The sequence below is a fragment of the Puma concolor genome, chromosome A2 (genome assembly GCF_028749965.1).
Source record: "Puma concolor isolate L17-30 chromosome A2, mPumCon1.1.hap2, whole genome shotgun sequence".
NCBI classification, from domain to species: domain Eukaryota; kingdom Metazoa; phylum Chordata; class Mammalia; order Carnivora; family Felidae; genus Puma; species Puma concolor.
Window position 1 is genome coordinate 40,380,025 of NC_141668.1, and position 24,921 is coordinate 40,404,945.

Here is a 24,921-nt window from a genome sequence, read left to right on the forward strand (position 1 = left end):
TCATTTATTAGTTTGTTTATTTATCCATTCATTTAACCAACATTTACTGAGTACCTATGATTTTTCAGGCAGTGTAAAAATGCTGAGAAAATAGACATACTTAGGATCCAGTCCCTGTCCTTAAGGACTCACCACATAATGAGGAAGATAATGCAGAAGTAGGTAATTACAGTAAAATGCCCTAGAATCTATGATAGAGGAACATGTAGAATGCCATGGAGAGCATAAAGGACGAAGCAGCTATGCCACTGAAGATATTTCTACAAAGCAGAGAGGGTAACATGAGAGCAGTGCAGTGTCAAGGCTTTGTTTATTTGGTGATAGCCAGAGGGAAGGAATAAAACAGGTGGGCTAAAATAATACTTACCCAGTTGTTTGCCTGGAGATAGAAATGATATAAGCATTAATGAATATTTCAGTAAATGGTATAATGAAAGAGTGATCATTGTGTGGCACAACAGACGTTAAGTATCACACAGTAGATGGAAAAAGTATTTGGAGGCAAGAAGCTGTCTCCCCACACTGACCCCAAAACACCTAGGATCAATTCTGATACCATTATCTCCCCATTTATACATTCACTCTCACTCCTCTGAGTGGCCATAGTGCTTTATCTACTCTTTTCACATGGCATTTTTCTTTAAGCCTGAAATAAGCCTTCCCTAGCAAAGCTTTGCAGAGTTTTATGTCTCATTTCTGTATCTTTTAGAACACTATACCAGAGCCTTGCATACTGAAGTACCCGTAAATATTGATAGGATGAGTCACTAATATGGAAGGTAATACTAGAATTTGTAAATAATGTTATTCACTTAGATTTATGGTCTTGTTTTTTTTTTTTTTTAAGATTTGAGAGATTGAAGAAATAATGACAAAGGGGAAAATGAAACAATCAGGAAATGAGGTGAGGCATAGATGGTAACAGGGAGGTGAGGCGACCATGCTGAAAATGTTGATAGTCACAAGGAGAAAGGAGAAAGATCTCATTTCATTTCCATGATTCCCTTGGAGAACTCCAAGATCACCAAGACTTCTGCTTTTAAATGTATCCCTATAGAAAGTCTCACTCTAAATTTACTGTGTAGGTATGTGTGTGTGCAAAATCACTGCAAGGATCTTTAGAGAACTGGGCTTTTGTCACTAGTTCCAAGGCACCATGACAAACAGAATATTAAAAGACTCAAACTGGCCAAAATCCAGGGAGAGTAGACAGACTGAAAAGATAAGGCAGGTAGTTAATCTTCTGGAAGGTACTGCAAGAGAAGACAGGTTTGTTCACCCAGCTCTCTGTCTTAAGTCTACTTTTGTTTGATTTGTTATCTTACCCAGTTGGAAATCTATGCCTTGACATTGAATCACAAAGCAAGGAAGGCCTGGGTCACTAAATAAGGTTAGTCAATGAAACAGAAAAAGCCTTTAGTCAAGCTTTATGCCAGAACTGAACTCTAGGCAAAATTTGGCCCCATGTATAAATGTCTCTAAGCACATTTATTATGACTTGAGGAAAAGAGAAACCAATGAATTGCCAATGAGTCTTATTATTACAAAGCAATCTTTTTTTTTCTCATCATTTAATAATGACTGTAGATAGATATCTCAGCCAAAATATTGCTCTCACTGCAGAAAATTACATTATATGTATTATCATAAAGATGACATCTAAATTGTCAAAAACATTAAGTGCTATCCAGGTGGATAGCATAGATCCTACAGAATTCTCAAATAGGTGAATGTTTCACATTTGTTCTCTAATATGACGTTTTTTGGCTTGATGTAAGCAAATGTAGTATTTTAATAGAACTAATGTTGAATCAGCTTGCAGGGCAAGCTTAAGTGTTTTTGTCATCTTCTAAAATATAGCTTACATGATTGGTATAAAATGCTTTTTCTCCTGCAAAAACGTGCCCAAGAAAAGATTTACATATTGTGCAGTTGACATTGTGATTTACATCCCTACATCTACCTCAAGTTTGCCCACTCTTTGTAATATGCAGCTCAGGGGACTGAGCCCCCACCTCCAGAGGTAAGCTCTGATAAACCTAAGGTAGCCAAGAAAATCTCATGGGTCTTGCTAAAGTATTTGGTTTAAGGATGCACAGACTTGGAATTTTCCTCTACACAGGCATTGCTTGAGAAATCAGTTGTGACTCATTCCAAAACATTGAGACCCAAGAAGAGGTCTCCTGGGTTCTACTAGAAAGAATATTTTCTCACTGTTGTGAGAGTTTATTTAGGCAACTCTCTCTCTTCCTCTCACTACTGTGGTATATGGTTGTAAAGCCATAGGGAAACATAGTGTACAACCAAAGGACCACAAAGAAATGGAGCTAAAACCACTGAATTTCTGCTGATGCTAAACTTTGTCTGCTGTTTAGACATATTTATGTAAGTAAGCAATTCTGTTACTTGAAGCCAGTATCTTTCTAATGCATGGTGAACAGACGCTTATGTAAAATGACTTAAGTATGTATTCGAGTTGATGACTATCTGCCTAAGCCAGATTAACAAAAACCGATGGATAAATCTTGATTAGGAAAGAAGGGAAAAGAGGGGAGAAGAATGAAAGAAAGAAAGGGAGGTTGGGGAAAGGAATGGGGGAGGGAGGGAAAGAGAAAAGGAGTAACGTGCCAGGTCATGTGGTAAGTACACGTTAAAGGTTTTTAAGAAACGAACTTACTCTTTTCCATAGTGGCTGTAGTAGTTTATACTTAAACTAACAAAATGTACGAGAGAGAGTTTTTCTGCATTCTTATCAGCATTTGCTACTATCAATATTTTTTTTTATTTTGTCCATTCTTTGAGGTGTGGAGTAATATCATATAGTGATTTTCATTTTCATTTCCCTAAAGGCAAGCAATGTTAAACTATCTTTCCATATGTTTATTTGCCATCCATATTTCATCTTTGGTCAAGTGTCTGTTTAATTATTTTACCCATTTTTTAATTGGGTTCTTTGGTTTCTTACTATTCAGTTTATAGGGCTCATTATACATTCTGTATGCAAGCAATTTGCCTGATATGTGACTTACAAATATTTCCTCATAGTGCTTCGAAACTTTGTATCCTCTTTGCCTTTTCACCTTCTTAACAAGATCTTTTGCAGAGCAATGGTGTTTTGGTTGTTTTAAGTCTAATGTATTTTTTTAAATTTTATGGGTCATGCATTTGGTGTTATGTCTAAAAAATCTTTGCTTAATTCTAGGTCACAAATAATTAATGTAATATATGTTACATCACATATGATGTAATTTATATATAATGTAATTTATAATATAAATTACCATATATTTAGCATTTCCATTTCTTACCTGCTTTCTTTTTCATCATTCCCTGCCTTCATTTCATAATCACCTGGTCCTATCTCAGCCTTTGCATCAGACCACAGAGTCAGTGTATCAGCCTTGGTCAAAGTACTTGTCTTCATATGGGTCCCAGTCATAGATGTATCAACATGGGTTTACTGTAGCTCCTAACCTGTGCTTTGATCCTTTCATTTTGGTGGCCTGTTCAGAGCCATTTCATGGTCAGGGTTTCCTTCCCTAGCTGGAAGGTAAAAGGTAGGTTTATTTGGAAACCCAGGGTAGGATAATGGAGTAGAAAGTCCAGGGGCTTCTACACATAATCTGTTAAGAGTGTGTTCAAAGGAAAACAAAAGTCCAACCAAGAATAGCTCAAAAGAAAATCTGTCATTTTGAAAAGATAGACTAAAAAGGAGAGTTAGAGAAAGAAGTTAAGACAGAGAAACCAGGAAGGTAAAGGAGATATGAGAATTGATATAGGTAGGGGATACTGAAAATGTGAATGGGTATTAGCTAAGATATTCCTATTAGCTTTAGAAATAAGTTAATAAGAGCTAATCATTTCAATTAGATTCACTCTGTGTTAGGTAGCTTTAAATACTCTGTATCAGTAGTCCTCAAAATGTGATCAAGGGAGCCTTGATGGATCCCCAAGTTCCAATCTATTTCCATGATAATAGTAATACATTATTTGACATTTTCACTCATTGTCTTACGACTATCCAGCTGAGTTGTCCAGAGACCACATGATGTAGGGTATTGCAATAGGTTGAAAGTAGAAGTAAATATGAGAATCTAGCTGTCTTCTATTAAGCCAGACAAAAGAGCAGATAGGGAAAAAAGTACAATACTGCCACTCTTCTCACAACTTTTTTTTCTTGCTTTGGCACAGACAACTAGGTAGGTAGGGCCCTACGTAGAACCAGAGAGAAACACAAATGCTCCAATGAGGAAACCCTTTGATGGATTTCATTTATTCCCTTCAGACCAGATGAAAGGTTGTATTTAGTTTCCAGTTTACAGAGTGTTCTTTTTACTACATTGTAATCTCTTCCAGGAATTTCCCTGCCATCATCATACTCCATTATACTCTCTATTCCTCTGTGTTAGTTAAGTGTGGGGATACTGCAGTGAAGGAAAAAGCATCCACCAAGGGCATCATGATGCTACTGGAGGATAGACAGCTAGCCCAGATTTCCAGCGACAGATGAGCAACAAACCAGGGGAGCTCATAGTTACCGATAGGAACTAGACAAGAATGGAGAAACTAGCTCCAGCAGAGACCAAAGAAGGATCAGGTGTAGGACAACACCCCCCCACCCCCATATAGTAGTGAAAGGGCGGGCCTACGCCGGCCGACTCCATCTTGTTCTGTGTTCTCCACCTTGAGTGACTATGTCCCCGACATGACCCCTTTTCCGGGAAAATCGCAGAAACCTCAGACCGTGCCTCCTCCCCTTGAGTAACCTCCCGCTCACCCGTTCAAACTTCCTGATCAAAACACGCCCAGCGACCTGCGTAACAGGACTCTGACCCTTCCCCAGCCAATCGGCCGAGGCCACGACCCTTCCCCAGCCAATCGGCTGCCCCTAGACCCCTATAAAACCTTTGTGCTTTTGAAACTCTCTCTCTCTCCCCAGTATCTCACCACTGCGTCGGTGCAGGTAGGGGACTGAGCTCGAGCTAGCTCGAATAAAGGCTCTTTTGCTTTTGCATCGGACTTGGCTCCCTGGTGGTCTTTGGGGATCACGAATTCTGGGCATAACATTTGGGGGCTCGTCCGGGATCCCCAAGACCCCCGAGGGACCCCCGACCCGGAGAGCCTGACTGGCCGCGGTTAGTGTCTGTCTGTTTGTTCTGTCTTTTCTGTGTGAGCTCATTTCTGGAATTCTGGTAGTGCCTGACACGGTCTAAGTGGACATACTGGAGGACCACAGGCCAGGAGTTTCGGAAGACGTTCCGATTCTCCCTTCTGGAGGGACGTGGAATCCCCTCAAATGTCTAAGCTAGCTTTCAGTTTTGCTTTCATGGAGTTGGAAGACTTTCTAGGGGCCCTCTGTTTGTCTGTTTTTGTGTTTCTCTGTTTTGCTCTGTGGAATTACTGGACAGACGTTATGGGACAGACTCAGACTACTCCTCTAAGTATTATGATTGATCACTTTAAGGATGTGAGGGGAAGAGCTAACAACCTCAGTGTGGAAGTCCGAAAGGGTTGGTGGCAGTTTTTTTGTTCTAGCGAGTGGCCAACTTTCAATGTCGGATGGCCACCAGAGGGGACCTTCGACCTCCCTACCATCCACCGAGTCAGGAGTATCATCTCTCGGCCTAAGATGGGCCATCTTGATCAGCTCCCTTACATTATCACTTGGCAGGACCTTGCACAAGACCCACCCTCTTGGCTTAAGCCCTTCCTAGCCCCGCTCCCTCCAGAGCCAAAACCCATTCTTGCTTTGCAGGGGACAAAGAAGAAGAAAAGTCTTATCCAGCCTTCAGCACCCCTCTACCCTGTCTTACAGGGGGGTACTGAAGAAGAATTAATTTTTCCTCCCCTGTATAACCCCTCTAGGATGCCAGAAGGACACCATCCTCCCCCTCCGGGGGAGGCAGACGCTGTTCCGAGAGCGGGAGGCGGAAACGCTCCAGTGGGAAGCCCGCCCTTTACCAGACAAAGGGCTCAGAGGGAGCAATCCGCCTCCGCCGCCGACTCCACTCTTCTGCCCCTGCGAGCCGCCAGACCCCCAGACGCGGAGGGGAATCAGCCCCATCACTATTGGCCTTTCACCACTAGTGACCTCTACAATTGGAAAGCTCAGAATCCTAAGTTTTCCGAGAAACTGGCAGGGCTTATTGATTTATTAGACTCTGTTCTTTTTACCCATCAGCCCACGTGTGACGATTGCCAGCAGCTTTTGCAGGTCCTGTTCACGACTGAAGAAAGAGAAAGAATCCTCAATGAGGCCCGAAAACTGGTTCTGGGCGCAGACGGGAATCCCACCACCAACCAGGCTCAGATAGATGCCTCCTTCCCCTTAACTCGGCCCCAGTGGGATTTCAACACAGCAGAAGGTAAGGAGAGGCTCTGGGTCTACCACCAGACTCTAATGGGGGGTCTCCGAATGGCTGCTAGAAAGCCAACCAATTTGGCCAAGGTAGGAAATGTACAACAGGGAAAAGATGAATCTCCGGCTGCCTTTTTAGAACGGATCATGGAGGCATTCCGTACCTATACCCCCATGGATCCAGAGGCTCCAGAAAGCAAGGCAGCTGTTATCATGGCCTTTGTAAACCAATCGGCCATAGACATTAGGAGAAAATTACAGAAAATAGATAGACTAGGAGAAAAAAGTCTGCAGGACTTACTGGTGGTAGCCGAAAAGGTAAATAATAACCGGGAGCCTCCTGAGGACAAGCAGGCTCGCGTCATGGCAGCTGCCAGCAGTAAGAAGACTCGAGACCTGGCCAGAATACTACTAGCTACCACTGCTGACTTCCCCGAGGAACGAGACTGCCATCTCCGGCAGCTGGCAGACGACGCAAGAAAAGGTAAAGGAACCACCAAGGGGGGGAAGCAGAGGCTGCAGAAGGATCAGTGCGCATACTGCAAGGGGATAGGGCATTGGGCCCGAGATTGTCCAAAAAGGGCCGGCGGGAAGGGAAGCAAGACTGATCGAGTAAAAGTCCTAGAGCTAGAGGAACTAAGTGATTAGGGGAGTCGGGGTTCGGACCCTCTCCCCGAACCCAGGGTAACTCTTAAAGTGGAGGGGACCCCTGTTGACTTCCTTGTCGACACCGGAGTACAACATTCAGTCCTCTGCACCCCACAAGGAAAACTAGCCAGCAAGAAGTCCTGGGTACAAGGGGCAGCTGGTATGAGCCAGTATTCATGGACTACCCGAAGAACAGTAGATTTGGGAACGGGCCGGGTATCCCACTCCTTTATGGTAATACCAGAATGCCCCTACCCGCTGTTAGGACGGGACTTATTGACCAAGATTGGAGCTCAGATAACTTTCAGACAAGGGGGGGCCTCAGGTCACTGATGGCAAGGGCCACCCCATCCAGGTACTGACCATGAAACTGGAGGATGAATACCTCCTCCACCAGGAGGCGCTCCCGAGAGAGGATAATATAGACAGATGGCTACAAGAATTCCCCTCGGTTTGGGCAGAGATGGGGGGATGGGACTAGCCGCTCACAGGACCCCAGTCCTGGTAGAGCTCAATCCAGGAGAGAGTCCGGTAAGGATCAAACAATACCCCATGTCTCAGGAGGCCCGGAAGGGGATCCAGCCACACATCTGGAGACTACGAAGCCTAGGGGTACTAGTTCCTTGCCAGTCTGCCTGGAACACCCCCCTACTGCCAGTCAAAAAGCCTCACACAAATGACTACCGACCGGTACAAGACCTCCGGGAAGTAAATAAGAGGGTTGCGGACATACACCCAACTGTTCCCAACCCATATACTCTCTTGAGCTCCTTGGCGCCCTCCAGGGTCTGGTATACTGTACTAGATTTAAAGGATGCCTTCTTCAGTCTGCCGCTGGCACCCCAGAGCCAACCCTTATTCGCCTTCGAGTGGCATGATCCGGAGGAGGGCTACAGTGGGCAACTCACCTGGACACGGCTACCTCAGGGATTCAAAAATTCACCCACCATCTTCGACGAGGCACTACACGAGGACCTGGGTGAGTACAGAAGGGAACACCCTGGCCTCACCCTCCTACAGTACGTAGATGACATCCTGATTGCTGCCGACATGGCCAAAGACTGTGAACGAGGGACCCAGGACCTGCTGGCTACCCTGGGGGCCTTAGGGTACCGGGCACCCGCGAAGAAGGCTCAGATATGCAGGGAGAGGGTAAGTTACCTGGGATATATCCTGGAGGGCGGACAGCGGCAGTTATCAGATGCCAGAAAAGAAACTGTCCTAAAGATCCCTACTCCCACCTCCTGAAGAGAAGTGAGGGAATTCCTAGGATCAGCCGGCTACTGCCGCCTCTGGGTTCCAGGTTTTGCTGAGATTGCCAAGCCCCTATATGAAGCTACCAAAGAGGGGAAAACATTTAAATGGACTGAAAAAGAAGAAATTGCCTTTAATCCGTTAAAAAAGGCCCCTTAAGTGCCCCAGCCCTGGCCTACCAGACATTATGAAACCCTTCCACCTCTTTGTAGACAAACATAAGGGAATAGCAAAAGGGGTTCTAACTCAAGCCTTAGGCCCCTGGAACCGCCCAGTGGCTTACCTGTCTAAGAAACTAGACCCAGTGGCTGCCGGCTGGCCGCCATGCCTAAGAATTATTGCGGTGACAGCACTCCTAGTCAAGGATGCAGACAAACTGACCCTAGGACAGGAGATCTGGATCACGACCCCACATGCCATTGAAGGGGTCCTAAAACAGCTTCCAGATAGATGGATGAGCAATACACGTATGACTCATTACCAGAGCCTCCTACTCAACCCTCCACGAGTGCGGTTCCACCCCAGTGCAGCCCTCAATCCTGCAACCCTGCTGCCCGACCCTGACCTAGGTGCTCCACTACATGACTGTGCGGGAATCCTGGAACAAGTACATGGATTCCGGACGGACCTGACCGACCGGCCCCTCCCCGATGCCGAGGCTACTTGGTTCACTGATGGCAGCAGCTTTGTGCAAGACGGACACAAGTATGCGGGTGCAGCGGTGGTCACCGAAACGGACACCGTATGGGCGGAGGCTCTACCCTCCGGAACGTCAGCCCAGCGAGCAGAGCTCATAGCCCTCACCAAGGCGCTGATGCTGGGAGCTGGAAAACGGCTTAACATCTATACAGACAGCTGTTATGCATTTGCCACAGCTCATATTCATGGGGTAATTTATCAGGAGAGAGGGTTACTGACGGCAGAAGGACGGACTATAAAAAATAAGCAGGAGATACTTAACCTGCTTACGGCCTTATGGCTTCCTGCCAAGCTAGCCATTATCCACTGCCAAGGGCACCAAAAAGCTGATAACCCAGTAGCTAGAGGTAATCGAAAGGCTGACCAGGCAGCCAAGGCAGTAGCCCTTACTCCAGTCCCCACCATGACCATACAACTACCGGACCCAGGAGACCCAGTTTTACCAGACCAGCCCAAGTACTCCCAGGAGGAGTTACAGCGGATCAAGAAACTCCCCATGGCCCAGGAGATAAAGGGATGGTGGTATACACCTAACAAGGAGCTCGTGCTGCCAGACCAGCTTGGAGTCTCAATATTAGAGCACATGCATTGGTCTACTCACATGGGGGCCCGAAAATTAAAAGACTTAATCCGACATGCCGGAATCAAGATTCACCAACAGGACACCAAAATAGAGCAAGTTGTATCTGCCTGCAAGACCTGCCAACTCACCAACGTGAGAGCCACATCAAATAAAAAAGGAACCAGGCTCAGAGGCACCAGACCGGGAGCCCAATGGGAAGTCGACTTCACTGAAGTCAAACCAGGAAATTATGGTTATAAATATCTTTTAGTATTTACAGACACCTTCTCTGGCTGGGTGGAGGCATACCCAACCAAGCATGAAACGGCTCAGATGGTGGCTAAGAAGCTACTAGAAGACATCTTACCCAGGTGTGGTTTTCCTGCCATGGTAGGATCAGACAATGGACCAGCTTTTATCTCGCAGGTAACACAGGCAGTAGCCAAGGCGGTGGGGGCAAACTGGAAATTACATTGTGCTTATAGGCCCCAGAGCTCAGGACAGGTAGAAAGAAGGAATAGAACCCTAAAAGAGACCCTTACCAAATTAACCATGGAGACTGGCGGGGACTGGGTGACTCTCCTACCGTACGCCCTTTACCAGGTTAGAAACACTCCTTACACTCTGGGTTTTACTCCCTACGAGATCATGTTTGGCAGGCCACCCCCTGTTATTCCCAGCCTTCGAGCTGAACTTATTGCTGAGTTTAAAGATCAAGAACCTTTTCTTTCCTTGAGAGGGCTCCAGAGGGCGCACGAGGACATTTGGCCGCGCCTCCGTGCCATCTACGAGGCTGGCCCGACCCCGACACCTCATCAGTACAGGCCGGGAGACTGGGTCTATGTCAAGAGGCACCACCGAGAGACCCTCGAGCCGCGCTGGAAGGGACCCTACATCGTGGTGCTGACAACCCCCACCGCTCTCAAAGTAGATGGCATCACGACCTGGGTCCATCACAACCACGTTCAGCCAGAGGACCCCTCCTCGATCCGGAAGGACTTCATCACGCGATGGGCCATCAGTCGGGACCAACACAACCCACTCAAGCTACAGCTCATTCGACCCACCTAATATTGGTAACTCTCTTAACTCTGCTTGTCATTGCTCATGCTGCCAGGAGTCCCCACGCCCCCCAAAACATCACCTGGCAGATCATAGACACCAGCTCGGGGACAATACTTAATCAGACCTCCCAGAGCCACCCCAGGGACACATGCTTCCCAGAACTTAGCGTAAACCTCCAAACTCTGTTCCCCTTGTCACCATAAATGCAGCCGGTCCCATGATTGGGTCAGTAAGCTACATGACAAGGGGGGAATGAAAGGGCGGGCCTACGCCGGCCGACTCCATCTTGTTCTGTGTTCTCCACCTTGAGTGACTATGTCCCCGACATGACCCCTTTTCCGGGAAAATCGCAGAAACCTCAGACCGTGCCTCCTCCCCTTGAGTAACCTCCCGCTCACCCGTTCAAACTTCCTGATCAAAACACGCCCAGCGACCTGCGTAACAGGACTCTGACCCTTCCCCAGCCAATCGGCCGAGGCCACGACCCTTCCCCAGCCAATCGGCTGCCCCTAGACCCCTATAAAACCTTTGTGCTTTTGAAACTCTCTCTCTCTCCCCAGTATCTCACCACTGCGTCGGTGCAGGTAGGGGACTGAGCTCGAGCTAGCTCGAATAAAGGCTCTTTTGCTTTTGCATCGGACTTGGCTCCCTGGTGGTCTTTGGGGATCACGAATTCTGGGCATAACAGTAGAGGAAACAGATCCTTGAACATGGGATGGCAGGCAAGTAAATTATAAAAGCAATAGACAAAGTACATGGAGAAAGAGCAGTCTATTGCCAAAGAATTCTTCAAGAATGTGAAAGGGAAAAGAAAGCCAGGCTATGTAGTCCTGAGGAGCAAGCAGAGAGATGGACTATTTAAAAAATTATTTAGCAAACCTGTATTAAACATTCATTGTATTTGAGAAATAACTGCTCTTGACCTTAGTGACCTTAGTTCTCTATTTCTCAAACTGGAACACACCTATGGTATGCTGGGATGAGAAACTTTTGGAGTATCGGTTTTATCTGATGGTAAGTAGTTAAAATGTATATTTATCTAGGGGCACCTGGGTGGCTCAGTTGGTTAAGCGTCCAACTTTAGCTCAGGTCATGACCTCATGGTTCCTGGGTTTGAGCCCCATGTTGGGCTCTGTGCTGACAGCTCAGCACCTGGAACCTACTTCTGATTCTGTATTTCCCTCTCTCTCTGCCCCTTCCCGCCTTGTGCTCTGTCTCTCTCAAAAATAAATGAGCGTTAAAAATTTTTTTAATGTGTATTTATATTAAAAACAGCAAAGCTATATTACCAAGTAGAAAACAAAACCCACATATATTTTTAAGTTGAAAAACAATTTGGTGGGGTTTTATTTGCTGTCATTTTTATAGGAATCAAAGTCCCCAACTCACTAGTGTTATGCCCCCAACTTCTATTGCCAGAACTTTATTTCATATATTATTACTGCCATTTCATCAATATTCCATCTTGAAATGGAAACACACACTGAAGTTTCAATGATATGGGAAAAGTATCAAGGAGTGATTTTTTTTAATAGGAAAATATCAAAAAGTTCCACTCTTCCATATGCCCAAAACTTGACCATTCATTTAATGTGCCCCTTTTATAAAGTTTAATATATAATCTACTGCTGACCCTTCATTTGGGAGAAACTATTAATAATTTTATAACTGGTAGTTAAGTAGATACAAGAAAAATTACTTTGTAGCTATATTAGTGCTATAAATATAACCTATAAAAAGTATGATACACTTTATGTATGTTTTTCATCAGGAAAAAGAAATCCTACAGTGGTGATATGTTTTTCAAGGAGCTATTCAGTCCCATGGCATCAAGACTGGTCTACAACAGTTTAAAGCAATAACTATTTCTTTCTTTTTTTTTTTTTTAACTTTTTTTAATGTTTATTTATTTTTGAGAGACAGAGACAGAGCAAAAGTTGGGGGAGGGGCAGAGAGAGGGAGACACAGAATTGAAAGCAGGCTCCAGGCTCTGAGCTGTCAGCACAGAGCCTGACACAGGGCTCGAACTCACTAACCTTGAGATCATGACCTGAGCCAAAGTTGGACGCTCAACCAACTGAGCCACCCAGATGCCTCCTAGAATAACTATTTCTTAACCACAATAAGTAATGGGTGAAAACCACACAGTTGGAGCTAAAAGAGGATTCAGAGATTATGAACACTTTACTAACAGTACTGGTTGAGAAGGGAAGCAAACCAAAGTATCAGAAGGCATATTCTTGAGGTAAATGGTTAAGAGCATAGTGTAGTTAAGAGCATTCAGTTCAGAGGTAGACAGACTTTGGTGTTTATCCTGCTCCACCAGGTATGGAACTGTGTAACATCGAAAGTTCCTTAATGTTTCTGAATCTCAGATTCTACATTTCAATGCTGAGATAATTACTACACCTATACCTGGATATTTAAAACATGCTGTAAAGTATTTTACAGGAATAACAACATTTTAGAGTGAACGTAGCACTTATTTTTCTTAAAAAATTTATTACTTTAAGTTCTAGACTTGAACTATAGACTATCTTAAGTTATATCATAGATTTAGTTATAGTCATAGAATTAGACTGGTAATGCCATCCATCTGGACCATGTTAAAATATTGTCATGGCTACGAAAATCAGAGAAGAGAGCTGAAGCATATGAGGGACACAAATCTCCTAATTTTACATACAGGGGACCAAGATACATTGTCAAAGTTTAGAATATAACTTAGATGGTTTATAGTCCATACTCAATTTGAAGCTTAAAAAAGTAACATATACAAATTTATCTGTTTATACATAAATGAGACCTGAACCTTCATGAATAGAACGAACTAGATGAAATTCCTAATATTCAATCAGAAATAAAATAATAATATAAATGACAAAATGAGGATAAAGGGAAGAGAGAGGTAATATAAATCTAATAAATTCCTCATCCCGAATTTTGATAATCAATGCAGATATAAGTGTATTATTTTCTGTAAGTGTTAGAAATATAATCTTCAAAACTGCAGAGTGAAATTGGCAACAGGAGTTAGTGTGAGTGTAGAGGAGGCTTTTACTTTCCAATGTATATTTTTCTACATTTTCATAATTTTTTTCTAACTATATCTATTACTTTTATAATACCTTTCAGAAAAGAAGGTTTTTTTCATATTTCATAATACCCTTAATGTATACTACTGCTATAGTATAAAGCTCTTAACTTTTGAAAAATGTATTTTTAGAATTCTGAAAGTATTTCCAAATTGTTCCCATAGTCATATTTTCTTAATATTCTTATACAAAAAAATTAATCTCCCTTCAACTCTAACTGAAATTTTATCTTTTGTGATTAATTTTTGTAATGTTTTGAAGGAAGATACCCTTATAAAAGGATCATTCTACAAATCTCTTATGTCATATATGAAGTACATAATTGAGCTAAGATAAATAATGAATCTAATCTACAGAATTTGAACTTAACTCTTTAAATTGAATTTACTGCCTTACTAAGAAAACCACAATATTAGAATTTGTCTCTTTTTCTTCACTTCCATTATCAAATTAGCACTTGACTTTCACTTATTTACTTATTTATTCTTTGGAGTGGAAAAAGGATGGAAAAGGTGTTTTGAATTTGTTTACATTTTTAAAAATAGACTTTTTTAGGTTCATAGGAAAATCAAGGAAAGTAGATTTCCCATATACCCCTCATTGCCACATACAGTGTCCTCTGCTACGGACATCTTACATTAGTGTCGTATGTTTGTTAGAATTTATGAACCCATGAACTAGAATCATTTAATTTCCACTTGTATATCTGTAAATGGCTTCTAACATACTCATAAAGTCTATTTCTAGAGAAATTTGTCCAATACAACATTTATTTCACACTCACATAGGTGCTCAGTGTACTCCACACAGTCATTCAAGGACCCTGGCAGGGAAGTTCCATTATCTTGAAGGTGCTTCATTTAGAAACTTGCTGCTCAAAGTGTAGTCTATAGATTAGCATCCTTAGTATCCATAGGAGCTTTGTTAGAAATGCAGTCACAGACACAAGTCAGAATTCACATTTTAACGAGATTCCCAGATAATCTATATACACATTAAAATTTGAGAACAGCAGACTAGAAGACATGCCTTGGTCCCTATGCCAGGGGACGGGAGATGCAAAACCGAACATGGGTATTTCATTGCCTCAGCCCAGAAGTGACAAAATCACTTCCCTTCCAAACCCATTGATTAGAATGAGATATACTTGGCTCCCTCTAACTGCAAGGAGGCTGGAGAATATAGGTGAGCACGTGGGCTATTTGATGAGCATCACTGCCTCTATACAGCTTCAATATCTTAGATTGATTTTTTAAATGATTATGAGTGAAAACTTTCAGAGTCCTGAATGTGAAGGCTATTCATTTTTACATATCAATTATAAATTTATCTTTTCCATTTTTATTAATATGAATAGGTAATGTAACTGCTTCATACCAAATGATGCAGTAAATTTGATTAATCTATGTGCTCGTTTCAGATGTTCTAGGAAAAATTCCAGTTCCACTTAGCTCCTTTTTCATCACAAATATTGATGTTCAGGATCAAAATTGACGTATATGTGACACAATATTTACATACCCCAAGAAGTTCCTGGATCGTTTATACACTTCACATTCTTTGAACAAACTGTAGTAAAATCAATTAAAGTCCTCAGGCAATAAACTCGACATCAATGATCATTTTTATTCAAAGCTAATCTTATGGCACAGTATTTTTTCCTGAGGCTAACAGAGCCCTTACGTGTCACACATTGGCCGCAACACAGTACCACGGATGAGCAGGTAAACTTTAAATAACACACAGGGGCAACAGCCAAGTTTAAGAATGAAAGAAGATCCATTATTATGTATGCGAATGTGGGAATCTCAGATCCTTTAGAATCTGTGTCATGGCCAGAAACCAAAGTAAAGGATAAGATAATGACATTCGAAGGAATGGGGATCTGAGCAAAAATTGTAGATCAGTACAACTTTATTTAGAATATGAAATCCTAAGAATGATTTGAGTATATTTTTAAAGAGCTAGCACAAAATATCAAATTCATTCATTCACTCAACAGAATATTTATTCTTATTTGAGCTATGAGGAATTATAAAGCCATTGCCTACTTTCTTTCATATCATTAATTTGTATTTTTACTTATTCTTCACATCTTTTAAAATAAAGAAAGTACCAGCCATACTATGTGTGCTAAATACATTTCTTATAATGGACGAACAAATATAGAACATTCATATCTCATTTTGGAATCTGGAGTGGTTGTTTATGATGAGATATTGCATTCCAGGATCATCTTAATTACTAGGGCATAGGGCATATATCCTGTTACTTGAGAAGCACCACAGTATAGTTGAAGTCTTCCTGATACTAATTCCAATCCTGGCTGATACTTATCACTCTAGGCTAACCAGTGAAACTTTTCCTCATCTGTACACTGAGGATAATATCAACTCCTTATGTAGAAAATGTGTGTACAAATTTAGTGCAGGACCTGATACCTGTTTAACATTCAAGAAATGATAGCTACTATTATTTTAGAGAGTAAATTTTTGTTGTTGTCTCATCCAACATCTCAAACAGTGTAGCTGTCACTGCTATGATCTTTCTGACTGAGATATATCTAATCTCTATTAGAATATTTCCAATGACAAGAAACTCACTAAGCTTCCAAAGTGGCTCAATCCATTCATGGACAGTCCTAATTTTTACAGTATTTTTTTTTCTTGTGCAGATCCCTTCTTACATGGATCTGCCTTTTTATTACTTCTATGTATCCGGTCTTAGTAATGCCTTCTGGAGTAATCCAATATAAATACCTATTTTAATTTTATGCCAAAGTAATTGTGTCAGGAATGTTCTTTGTTAAAGATCACAGGTTTATTAATTCCATATGTCCCCTATTATGAAATCATGCTTCAAAGTATTTTTCCTAGTCTTAGCCTACAACATATCCAAAGAAATGGATAAGGCATTGATGGCTGCATAGAAAAGCAGCTATAGGTCGTATACACAATGAATTTTTCAGGTACCTTCTAAAGAAAGAAAAATGATGTAGTTCTGAGAATTGTTCATTCTTTATTTCAACCTAGCTAGAGATAATACAGGATCATCATGAACAATCTCATTCTGCAAAATTGAGCACTAAAAGTAATAGGACCTATGGAAAAACAGCATTGGGGCTATCGTAGAACTTTGTGACCAGAGCTCTAACGAAAACAATAACCCTAATGAAAGAGCCTAGTAAAAAAGTTGCTACTAGCATCATTGCCAAAAATTCCTTTACAATGTTATATCTGTGCTTCCTGCTTCCAGATTCAGATTATGGAAGGCATTCACTTTTGATAGAGACTTTTCATCAGAATTCTCCTTTGCCACATTATTAATTAAGGGTGAAATGTCTCCACATCTGCTTCATCTGCACTCCCCCCGACAGTTGAACACTGTGGAAAGCCTAGCAGTTCTTGAAGCAAGTAAATAAGCAGTTCTTCCTCTAAATGAATGTATTCATGTATTGCAGAGGTGGTCTTTTTAATTTAGAGGCTTGCCCCTGATTGCTTCAAAACACTAACAGGCTGGGTATAATTGTGCGTGAACTGACATAACTCCACATTATAGTCCTACCATTAACCTAATTTACCAGTAGTACATGAGGCGATTCAAATCAAAGAAATAGATTGTAGTAGAACAGACTATAGTTATTGTGAATCTCAGACCCTGGGGATCTTATTTCTTCAGGTGCTTTTCTATAGTCACAGGACAGAGACCCTCAAGGACACATAGTACATTGATTCTTGAGCCGGGCATTATGGGCTAATGGCACTCACTCACTCCTCCAAAAAAAAAAAAAAAAAAAAAAAAAGAGAGAGAGAGAGAGAGAATGTACTAAAGATGTCTTTGAGTTGAGCAGAAGGCATCTTAAAATTTTATTTATTTGAAATTTACACACCACTTACTTCCAAAAATGACTTTAGGTAACTGCCAGAGAGGAAGGGCCACATGCCAAAGGGAATTTCATGCTCTTTTTGTTTGTCATAATATATAAATCAGACATAATTTCCACCTAAATTTTAGTGGCTCCAAATGGATTGAAAGCTTAGTGATAAAGATCATAGATTTTGGGCTCAAACAAATCTAGATTTGAATCTTGGTGTGTCACTCACTAGCTGTGTGATATTGAGTTAGTTCCCTTCTCCAAACTGTGGTTCCTTCCTCTGTGAAATGAGGCTAATACTATCTCACAGTTTTCATGAAAGCTGAATAAGATAACATAGGCAAAACAACACAACAAATAACTAAAAGCCATTTAAAAAATATTATCATGGGGCGCCTGAGTGGCGCAGTCGGTTAAGCGGCCGACTTCAGCCAGGTCACGATCTCGCGGTCCGTGAGTTCGAGCCCCGCGTCGGGCTCTGGGCTGATGGCTCAGAGCCTGGAGCCTGTTTCCGATTCTGTGTCTCCCTCTCTCTCTGACCCTCCTCTGTTCATGCTCTGTCTCTCTCTGTCCCAAAAATAAATAAACGTTGAAAAAAAAAATTAAAAAAAAAATATTATCATTATGCCTGTCATCAAGAGTGGATCTCATTTAGTGCAATCAAATATCCATGCAACATCTATCTATATGTATGTCAAATGGCTTCAAAATTTTTAATTTACAGAAGGAATTTATTTTTATGCTTCTATAGGCCCTACTTTGTTTTTAAAACACTAGCCCAAACTTACAATGTATCTTGGCATCCTTTCATAGTGTTGAAGGTCACTGAAAACACATCATAGTTATTGTGAAACCAGACAAGTAAAAGTGAAATGTCAAGTACTAAAAGTAAGTCAGAGAACTCACTTTGTTTAGTCAATAAAAGTGATTGGACCTGGTTATCTTCCCTGCCTCTTTTATTAGCCCAGGAGACATTTGGAGGTTATAACTTAAGTTGTTTCTAATACAAGATAAAAGAACAGATCTCTGAGTATTAATATTTTAACAACCAGTTGATAAACATGGCTTTCTAAGTGTATGTGTGAGAAAAATGAAAGGAATATGGACATTGGTCAAACTTTTTTTCTTGATTAGTTTTCAACTGAAGCTTTCAGTAATGATCCTGGTTTGTGAATCAGAAAAACATATCATAGTCCCTTAAAAATATGTTCCATCTTGGCTCAGTCCAAAATGATGCCTCTTCAAATTGCTACCTGTCCTTCAGGTACTTACTTACTTATTTATTTATTTATTTATTTATTTACATCCAAGTCAGTTAGCATATAGTGCAACAATGATTTCAGGAGTAGATTCCTTAGTGCCCCTTACCCATTTAGCCCATCCCCCCCTCCCACAACCCCGCCAGTATCCCTCTGTTTGTTTCCACATTTAAGAGTCTCTTATGTTTTGCCCCCCCCGTTTTTATATTATTTTTGTTTCCCTTCCCTTATGTTAATCTGTTTTGTCTCTTAAAGTCCTCATATGAGTGAAGTCATATGATATTTGTCTTTCTGTGACTAATTTCGCTTAGCATAACACTCTCCAGTTCCTTGCTTCTTAAAGTGTCATCCCTGGACCAGCAGCAAGCATCACCTGGAGCTTGTTACAGAGGCAAGATCTTGGATCCCATCCAGAGCTACTATTCAGAATCTGCATTTTAACAAGATCTTGGGCTGATTCCAACACACTGAAATTTTGAGAAGCTCTGCTTTATGTCTACCCTACTCCAAACAGCATCCCAGACTCCTCTACTAACACCCTGGTAATGTTTAAGAAAATTTCTACCATAACCCAATTTATGTATTCCCCCAAGATGCAAGTTCTTCAAAATCATACTCAAGTAACAGGGTCAGGATTGGTGGGAAAAACAGAATTGAGAAGATCATTCACATTCTAGGCTACTTGGGAAGCAGAGGCACTAACCCAAACCATAACTGGTACCTCCGGAGATAATTTGGACAGCTACACGGGCACTCAGCATGACTACAGGCTGCTTCGAAGACATTAAACATTTACAAAAAACAATATAGTAGGAATGCTGGCTTACAGGTGCAGAGACACTGCGGATGGAACACAAGAGGATTAATGAACTGCCAGAAGTGGAAAGCTGGGTAAAGTAGGGGTTTGGCTTTCTGGATAAGCATCACAAAGTGTAAACGCTCATTCTCCATTGTCTTAAAATATAGCCAAAAGGACTCCCATCTGTGCAGCATTCAAACTAATGGATTTTTCTTTTCCTGCAGAAGTTTCTAATTATTGCTACACCAGCTCACTCTGCCTAGAATTAGTCACATATCAATCGGGGTGACTTCACTTTTATGTTGACATCATTCTGGTATTTATAAAAGACATCAAGATCATAGCTGTTTAGAACAGATATTCTGACACTATTATAAACTTTTCTATAAGAGGAAAGACAATGTGCCTATGAACTAATTCTCACTAAAGTGTTAAGGACTCATTATAGGTGTATTTGAGAATGGAAATGTATAATATTCAGAAATGAATTTCACTGTTGGAATTTCAGATATTTAGAGGAGTATTTTATTTTTTTTAATATGAACTTTATTGTCAAATTGGATTCCATAAAACACCCAGTGCTCATCCCAACAGGTGCCCTCCTCAATGCCCATCACCCACTTTCCCTGCCCTCCACCCCACCATCAACTCTCAGTTTATTCTCAGTATTTTAAGAGTCTCTTATGGTTTGCCTCCGTCAACTTTTTTTCCCCTTCCCCTCCGCCATGGTCTTAAGTTTCTCAGGATCCACATAAGAGTGAAAACATATGGTATCTGTCTTTCTCTGTATAACTTATTTCACTTAGCATAACACTCTCCAGTTCCCTCCACATTGCTACAAAAGGCCATATTTCGTTCGTTCTCATTGCCAAGTAGTATTCCATTGTGTATATAAACCACAACTTCTTTACCCATTCATCAGTTGATGGACATGTAGGCTCTCTCCATAATTTGGCTATTGTTGAAAGTGCTACTATAAACATTGGGGTGCAAGTGCCCCTATGCATCAGTACTCCTCTATCCCTTGGGTAAATTCCCAGCAGTGCTATTGCTGGGTCATAGGGTAGATCTATTTTTAATTTTTTGAGGAACCTGCACACTGCTTTCCAGAGCGGCTGCACCAGTTTGCATTCCCACCAACAGTGCAAGAGGGTTCCCGTTTCTCCACATCCTCTCCAGCATCTATAGTCTCCTGATTTCATTTTAGCCACTCTGACTGGTGTGAGGTGGTATCTGAGTGTGGTTTTGATTTGTATTTCCCTGATGAGGAGCGACGTTGAGCATCTTTTCATGTGTCTGTTGGCCATCTGGATGTCTTCTTTAGAGAAGTGTTTATTCATTTCTTCTGCCCATTTCTTCACTGGATTATTTGCTTTTCGGGTGTGGAGTTTGGTGAGCTCTTTATAGATTTTGGATACTAGCCTTTGTCCGATATGCCATTTGCAAATATCTTTTCCCATTCCGTTGGTTGCCTTTTAGTTTTGTTGATTGTTTCCTTTGCAGTGCAGAAGCTTTTTATCTTCATGAGGTCCCAATAGTTCATGTTTACTTTTAATTCTCTTGTCTTTGGAGATGTGTCAAGTAAGAAATTGCTGCAGCTGAGGTCAGAGAGGTCTTTTCCTGTTTTCTCCTCTAGTGTTTTGATGGTTTCCTGTCTCACATTCAGGTCCGTCATCCATTTTGAGTTTATTTTTGTGAATGGTGTAAGAAAGTGGTCTAGTTTCATTCTTCTGCATGTTGCTGTCCAGTTTTCCCAGCACCATTTGTTAAAGAGACTGTCTTTTTTCCATTGGATATTCTTTCCTGCTTTGTCAAGGATTAGTTGGCCATACTTTTGTGGGCCCAATTCTGGAGTCTCTATTCTATTCCTTTGGTCTATGTGTCTGTTTTTGTGCCAATACCATGCTGTCTTGATGATTACAGCTTTGTAGTAGAGGATAAAGTCTGGGGTTATGATGCCTCCCGCTTTGGTCTTCTTCTTCAATATTACTTTGGCTATTCGGGGTCTTTTGTTGTTCCATACAAATTTTAGGATTGCTTGTTCTAGTTTCGAGAAGAGTACTGGTGCAATTTTGATTGGTATTGCATTGAATGTGTAGATATGGGTAGATCTGGGTAGTATTGACATTTTAACAATATTTATGCTTTGAATCCATGAGCATGGAATGTTTTTCCATTTCTTTGTATCGTCTTCAATTGCCTTCATAAGCCTTCTATACTTTTCGGCATACAGATGTTTTACATCTTTGATTAGGTTTATTCCTAGGTATTTTATGGTTCTGGGTGCAATTGTGAATGGGATCAGTTTCTTTATTTGTCTTTCTGTTGCTTCATTATTAGTGGATAAGAATGCAACTGATTTCTGGACATTAATTTTGTATCCTGCGGCTTTGCTGAATTCATCTACCAGTTCTAGCAGACTTTTGGTGGAGTCTATTGGGTTTTCCATGTACGGTATCCTGTTATCTGCAAAAAGTGAAAGCTTGACTTCATCTTTGCCAATTTTGATGCCTTTGATTTCCTTTTGTTGTCTGATTGCTGATGCTAGAACTTCCAACACTATGTTAAACAACAGCAGTGAGAGTGGACATCTGTCGTGTTCCTGATCTCCGGGAGGGAAGAGCTCAGTTTTTCCCCATTGAGGATGATGTTAGCTGTGGGCTTTTCATAAATGGCTTTTATGATCTTTAAGTATGTTCTTTCTATCCAGAAATTGCTGAATTTTGTCAAATGCTTTTTCTGCATCGATTGACAGGATCATATGGTTCTTATCTTTTCTTTTATTACTGTGATGTATCACATCAATTGATTTGAGAATGTTGAACCAGCCCTGCAGCCCAGGAATGAATCCCACTTGATCATGGTGAATAATTCTTTTTATATGCTGTTGAATTCGATTTGCTAGTATCTGTTGAGAATTTTTGCATCCATATTCATTAGGGATATTGGCCTATAGTTCTCTTTTTTTGCTGGGTCTCTGGTTTAGGAATCAAAGTAATGCAGGCTTCATAGAATGAGTCTGGAAGTTTTCCTACCCTTTCTATTTTTTGGAACTGCTTGAGAAGGACAGGTATTATCTCTGCTTTAAATGTCTGGTAGAATTCCCCAGGGAAGCCATCTCGTCCTGGACTCTTCTTTGTTGGGAGATTTTTGATAACTGATTCAATTTCTTCGCTGCTTATGGGTCTGTTCAAATTTTCTATTTCTTCCTGTTTGAGTTTTGGAAGTGGGTGCGTGCTGAGGAATTTGTCCATTTCTTCCGGGTTGTCCGGTTTGTTGGCATATATTTTTTCATAGTATTCCCTGATAATTGCTTGTATTTCTGAGGAATTGGTTGTAATCATTCCATTTTCATCCATGATTTTATCTATTTGGGTCATCTCCCTTTTCTTTTTGAGAAGCCTGGCTAGAAGTTTGTCAAGTTTGTTTCTCAAAAAAACCAACTCTTGGTTTCATTGATCTGCTCTACAGTTTTTTAAAGATTCTATATTGTTTATTTCTGCTCTGATATTTATCATTTCTCTTCTTCTGCTGGGTTTGGGGTATCTTTGCTGTTCTTCTTCTAGTTCCTTTCAGTGTGCTGTTAGATTTTGTATTTGGGATTTTTCTTGTTTCTTGAGATAGGCCTGGATTGCAATGTATGTTCCTCTCAGGACTGCCCTTGCTGCATCCCAAAGCATTTGTATTTTTTATTTTCATTTTCATTTGTTTCCATATACCTTTTAATTTCTTCTCTAATTGCCTGGTTGACCCATTCATTCTTTAGTAGGGTGTTCTTTAACCTCCATGCTTTTGGAGGTTTTCCAAACTTTTTCCTGTGGTTGTTTTCAAGTTTCATAGCATTATGGTCTGAAAGTGTGCATGGTATGATCTCCATTCTTTTATACCTATGAAGGGCTGTTTTGTGACCCAATATGTGATCTATCTTGGAGAATGTTCCATGTGCACTCAAGAAAGTATATTCTGTTGCTTTGGGATGCAGAGTTCTAAATATATCTGTCAAGTCCATCTGATCCAATGGATCATTCAGGGCCCTTGTTTCCTTATTGATCCTGTGTCTAGATGATCTATCCATTGTTGTAAGTGGGGTGTTAAAGTCCCCTGCAATTACCACATTCTTATCAATAAGGTTGCTTATGTTTGTGATTGTTTCATGTATTTGAGGTCTCCCGTATTCGGTGCATAGACATTTGTAACTGTTAGGCCTTCCTGATGGATAGACCCTGTAATTATTACATAATGCCCTTTTTCATCTCTTGTTACAACCTTTATTTTTTTTTATTTTTTTTTTTTAATTTTTTTTTTTTTCAACGTTTATTTATTTTTGGGACAGAGAGAGACAGAGCATGAACGGGGGAGGGGCAGAGAGAGAGGGAGACACAGAATAGGAAACAGGCTCCAGGCTCTGAGCCATCAGCCCAGAGCCCGACGCGGGGCTCGAACTCACGGACCGCGAGATCGTGACCTGGCTGAAGTCGGACGCTTAACCGACTGCGCCACCCAGGCGCCCCTCTTGTTACAACCTTTAATTTAAAGTCTAGTTGTCTGATATAAGAATGGCTACTCCAGCTTTCTTTTGACTTCCAGTAGCATGATAGGTAGTTCTCCATCCCCTCACTTTCAATCTGAAGGTGTCCCCAAGTCTACAATGAGTCTCTTGTGGACAGGAAATAGATGGGTCTTGTTTTTTTTTTATCCATTCTGTTACCCTATGTCTTTTGGTTGGCGCATTTAGTCCATTTACCTTCAGTGTTATTATTGAAAGATATGGGTTTAGAGTCATTGTGATGTCTGTAGGTTTCATGTTTGTAGTGATGTCTCTGGTACTTTGTGGTCCTTGCAACATTTCATTCACAGAGTCCCACTTAGGATCTCTTGTAGGGCTCATTTAGTGATGATGAATTCCTTCAGTTTTTGTTTGTTTGGGAAAACCTTTATTTCTCCTTCTATTTTGAATGACAGACTTGCTGGGTAAGGGATTCTTGGCTGCATATTTTTCCTGTTCTTCACATTGAAGGTTTCCTGCCATTCCTTTCTGGCCTGCCAAGTTTCAGTACATAGGTCTGCTACTACCCTTATGTGTCTACTTTGTAGTCATGGCCTGTTTATCCCTAGCTGCTTTCAGAATTCTCTCTTTATCCTTGTATTTTGCCAGTTTCACAATGATATATCATGCAGAAGATGGATTCAAGTTATGTCTGAAGTGAGTTCTCTGTGCCTCTTGGATTTCAAGGCCTTTTTCCTTCCCCAGATCAGGGAAGTTCTCAGCTATGATTTGTTCAAATCCACCTTCAGGCCCTTTCTCTCT

General features: G+C 41.3%; 1 protein-coding gene across 2 annotated transcripts; it reads left to right on the top strand.

Moving 5' to 3' along the window:
• Nucleotides 1-7,305: 7,305 nt before the first annotated feature.
• LOC147583117 (uncharacterized) lies at nt 7,306-11,226 on the top strand. 2 transcript variants are annotated; one of them, XM_086692373.1, is made up of 3 exons: nt 7,306-7,985; nt 8,830-9,947; nt 10,261-10,553. In XM_086692373.1, exons 1-3 carry the CDS (start codon nt 7,436-7,438, stop codon nt 10,426-10,428), a joined length of 1,836 nt encoding a protein of 611 aa, XP_086548499.1. In that variant the 5' UTR covers nt 7,306-7,435; the 3' UTR covers nt 10,429-10,553. The 2 variants fall into 2 exon arrangements, with proteins under 2 accessions (XP_086548499.1, XP_086548491.1); XM_086692365.1 differs by having other exon boundaries at nt 7,307-7,985; nt 8,830-9,892; nt 10,261-11,226.
• Nucleotides 11,227-24,921: the final 13,695 nt, after the last annotated feature.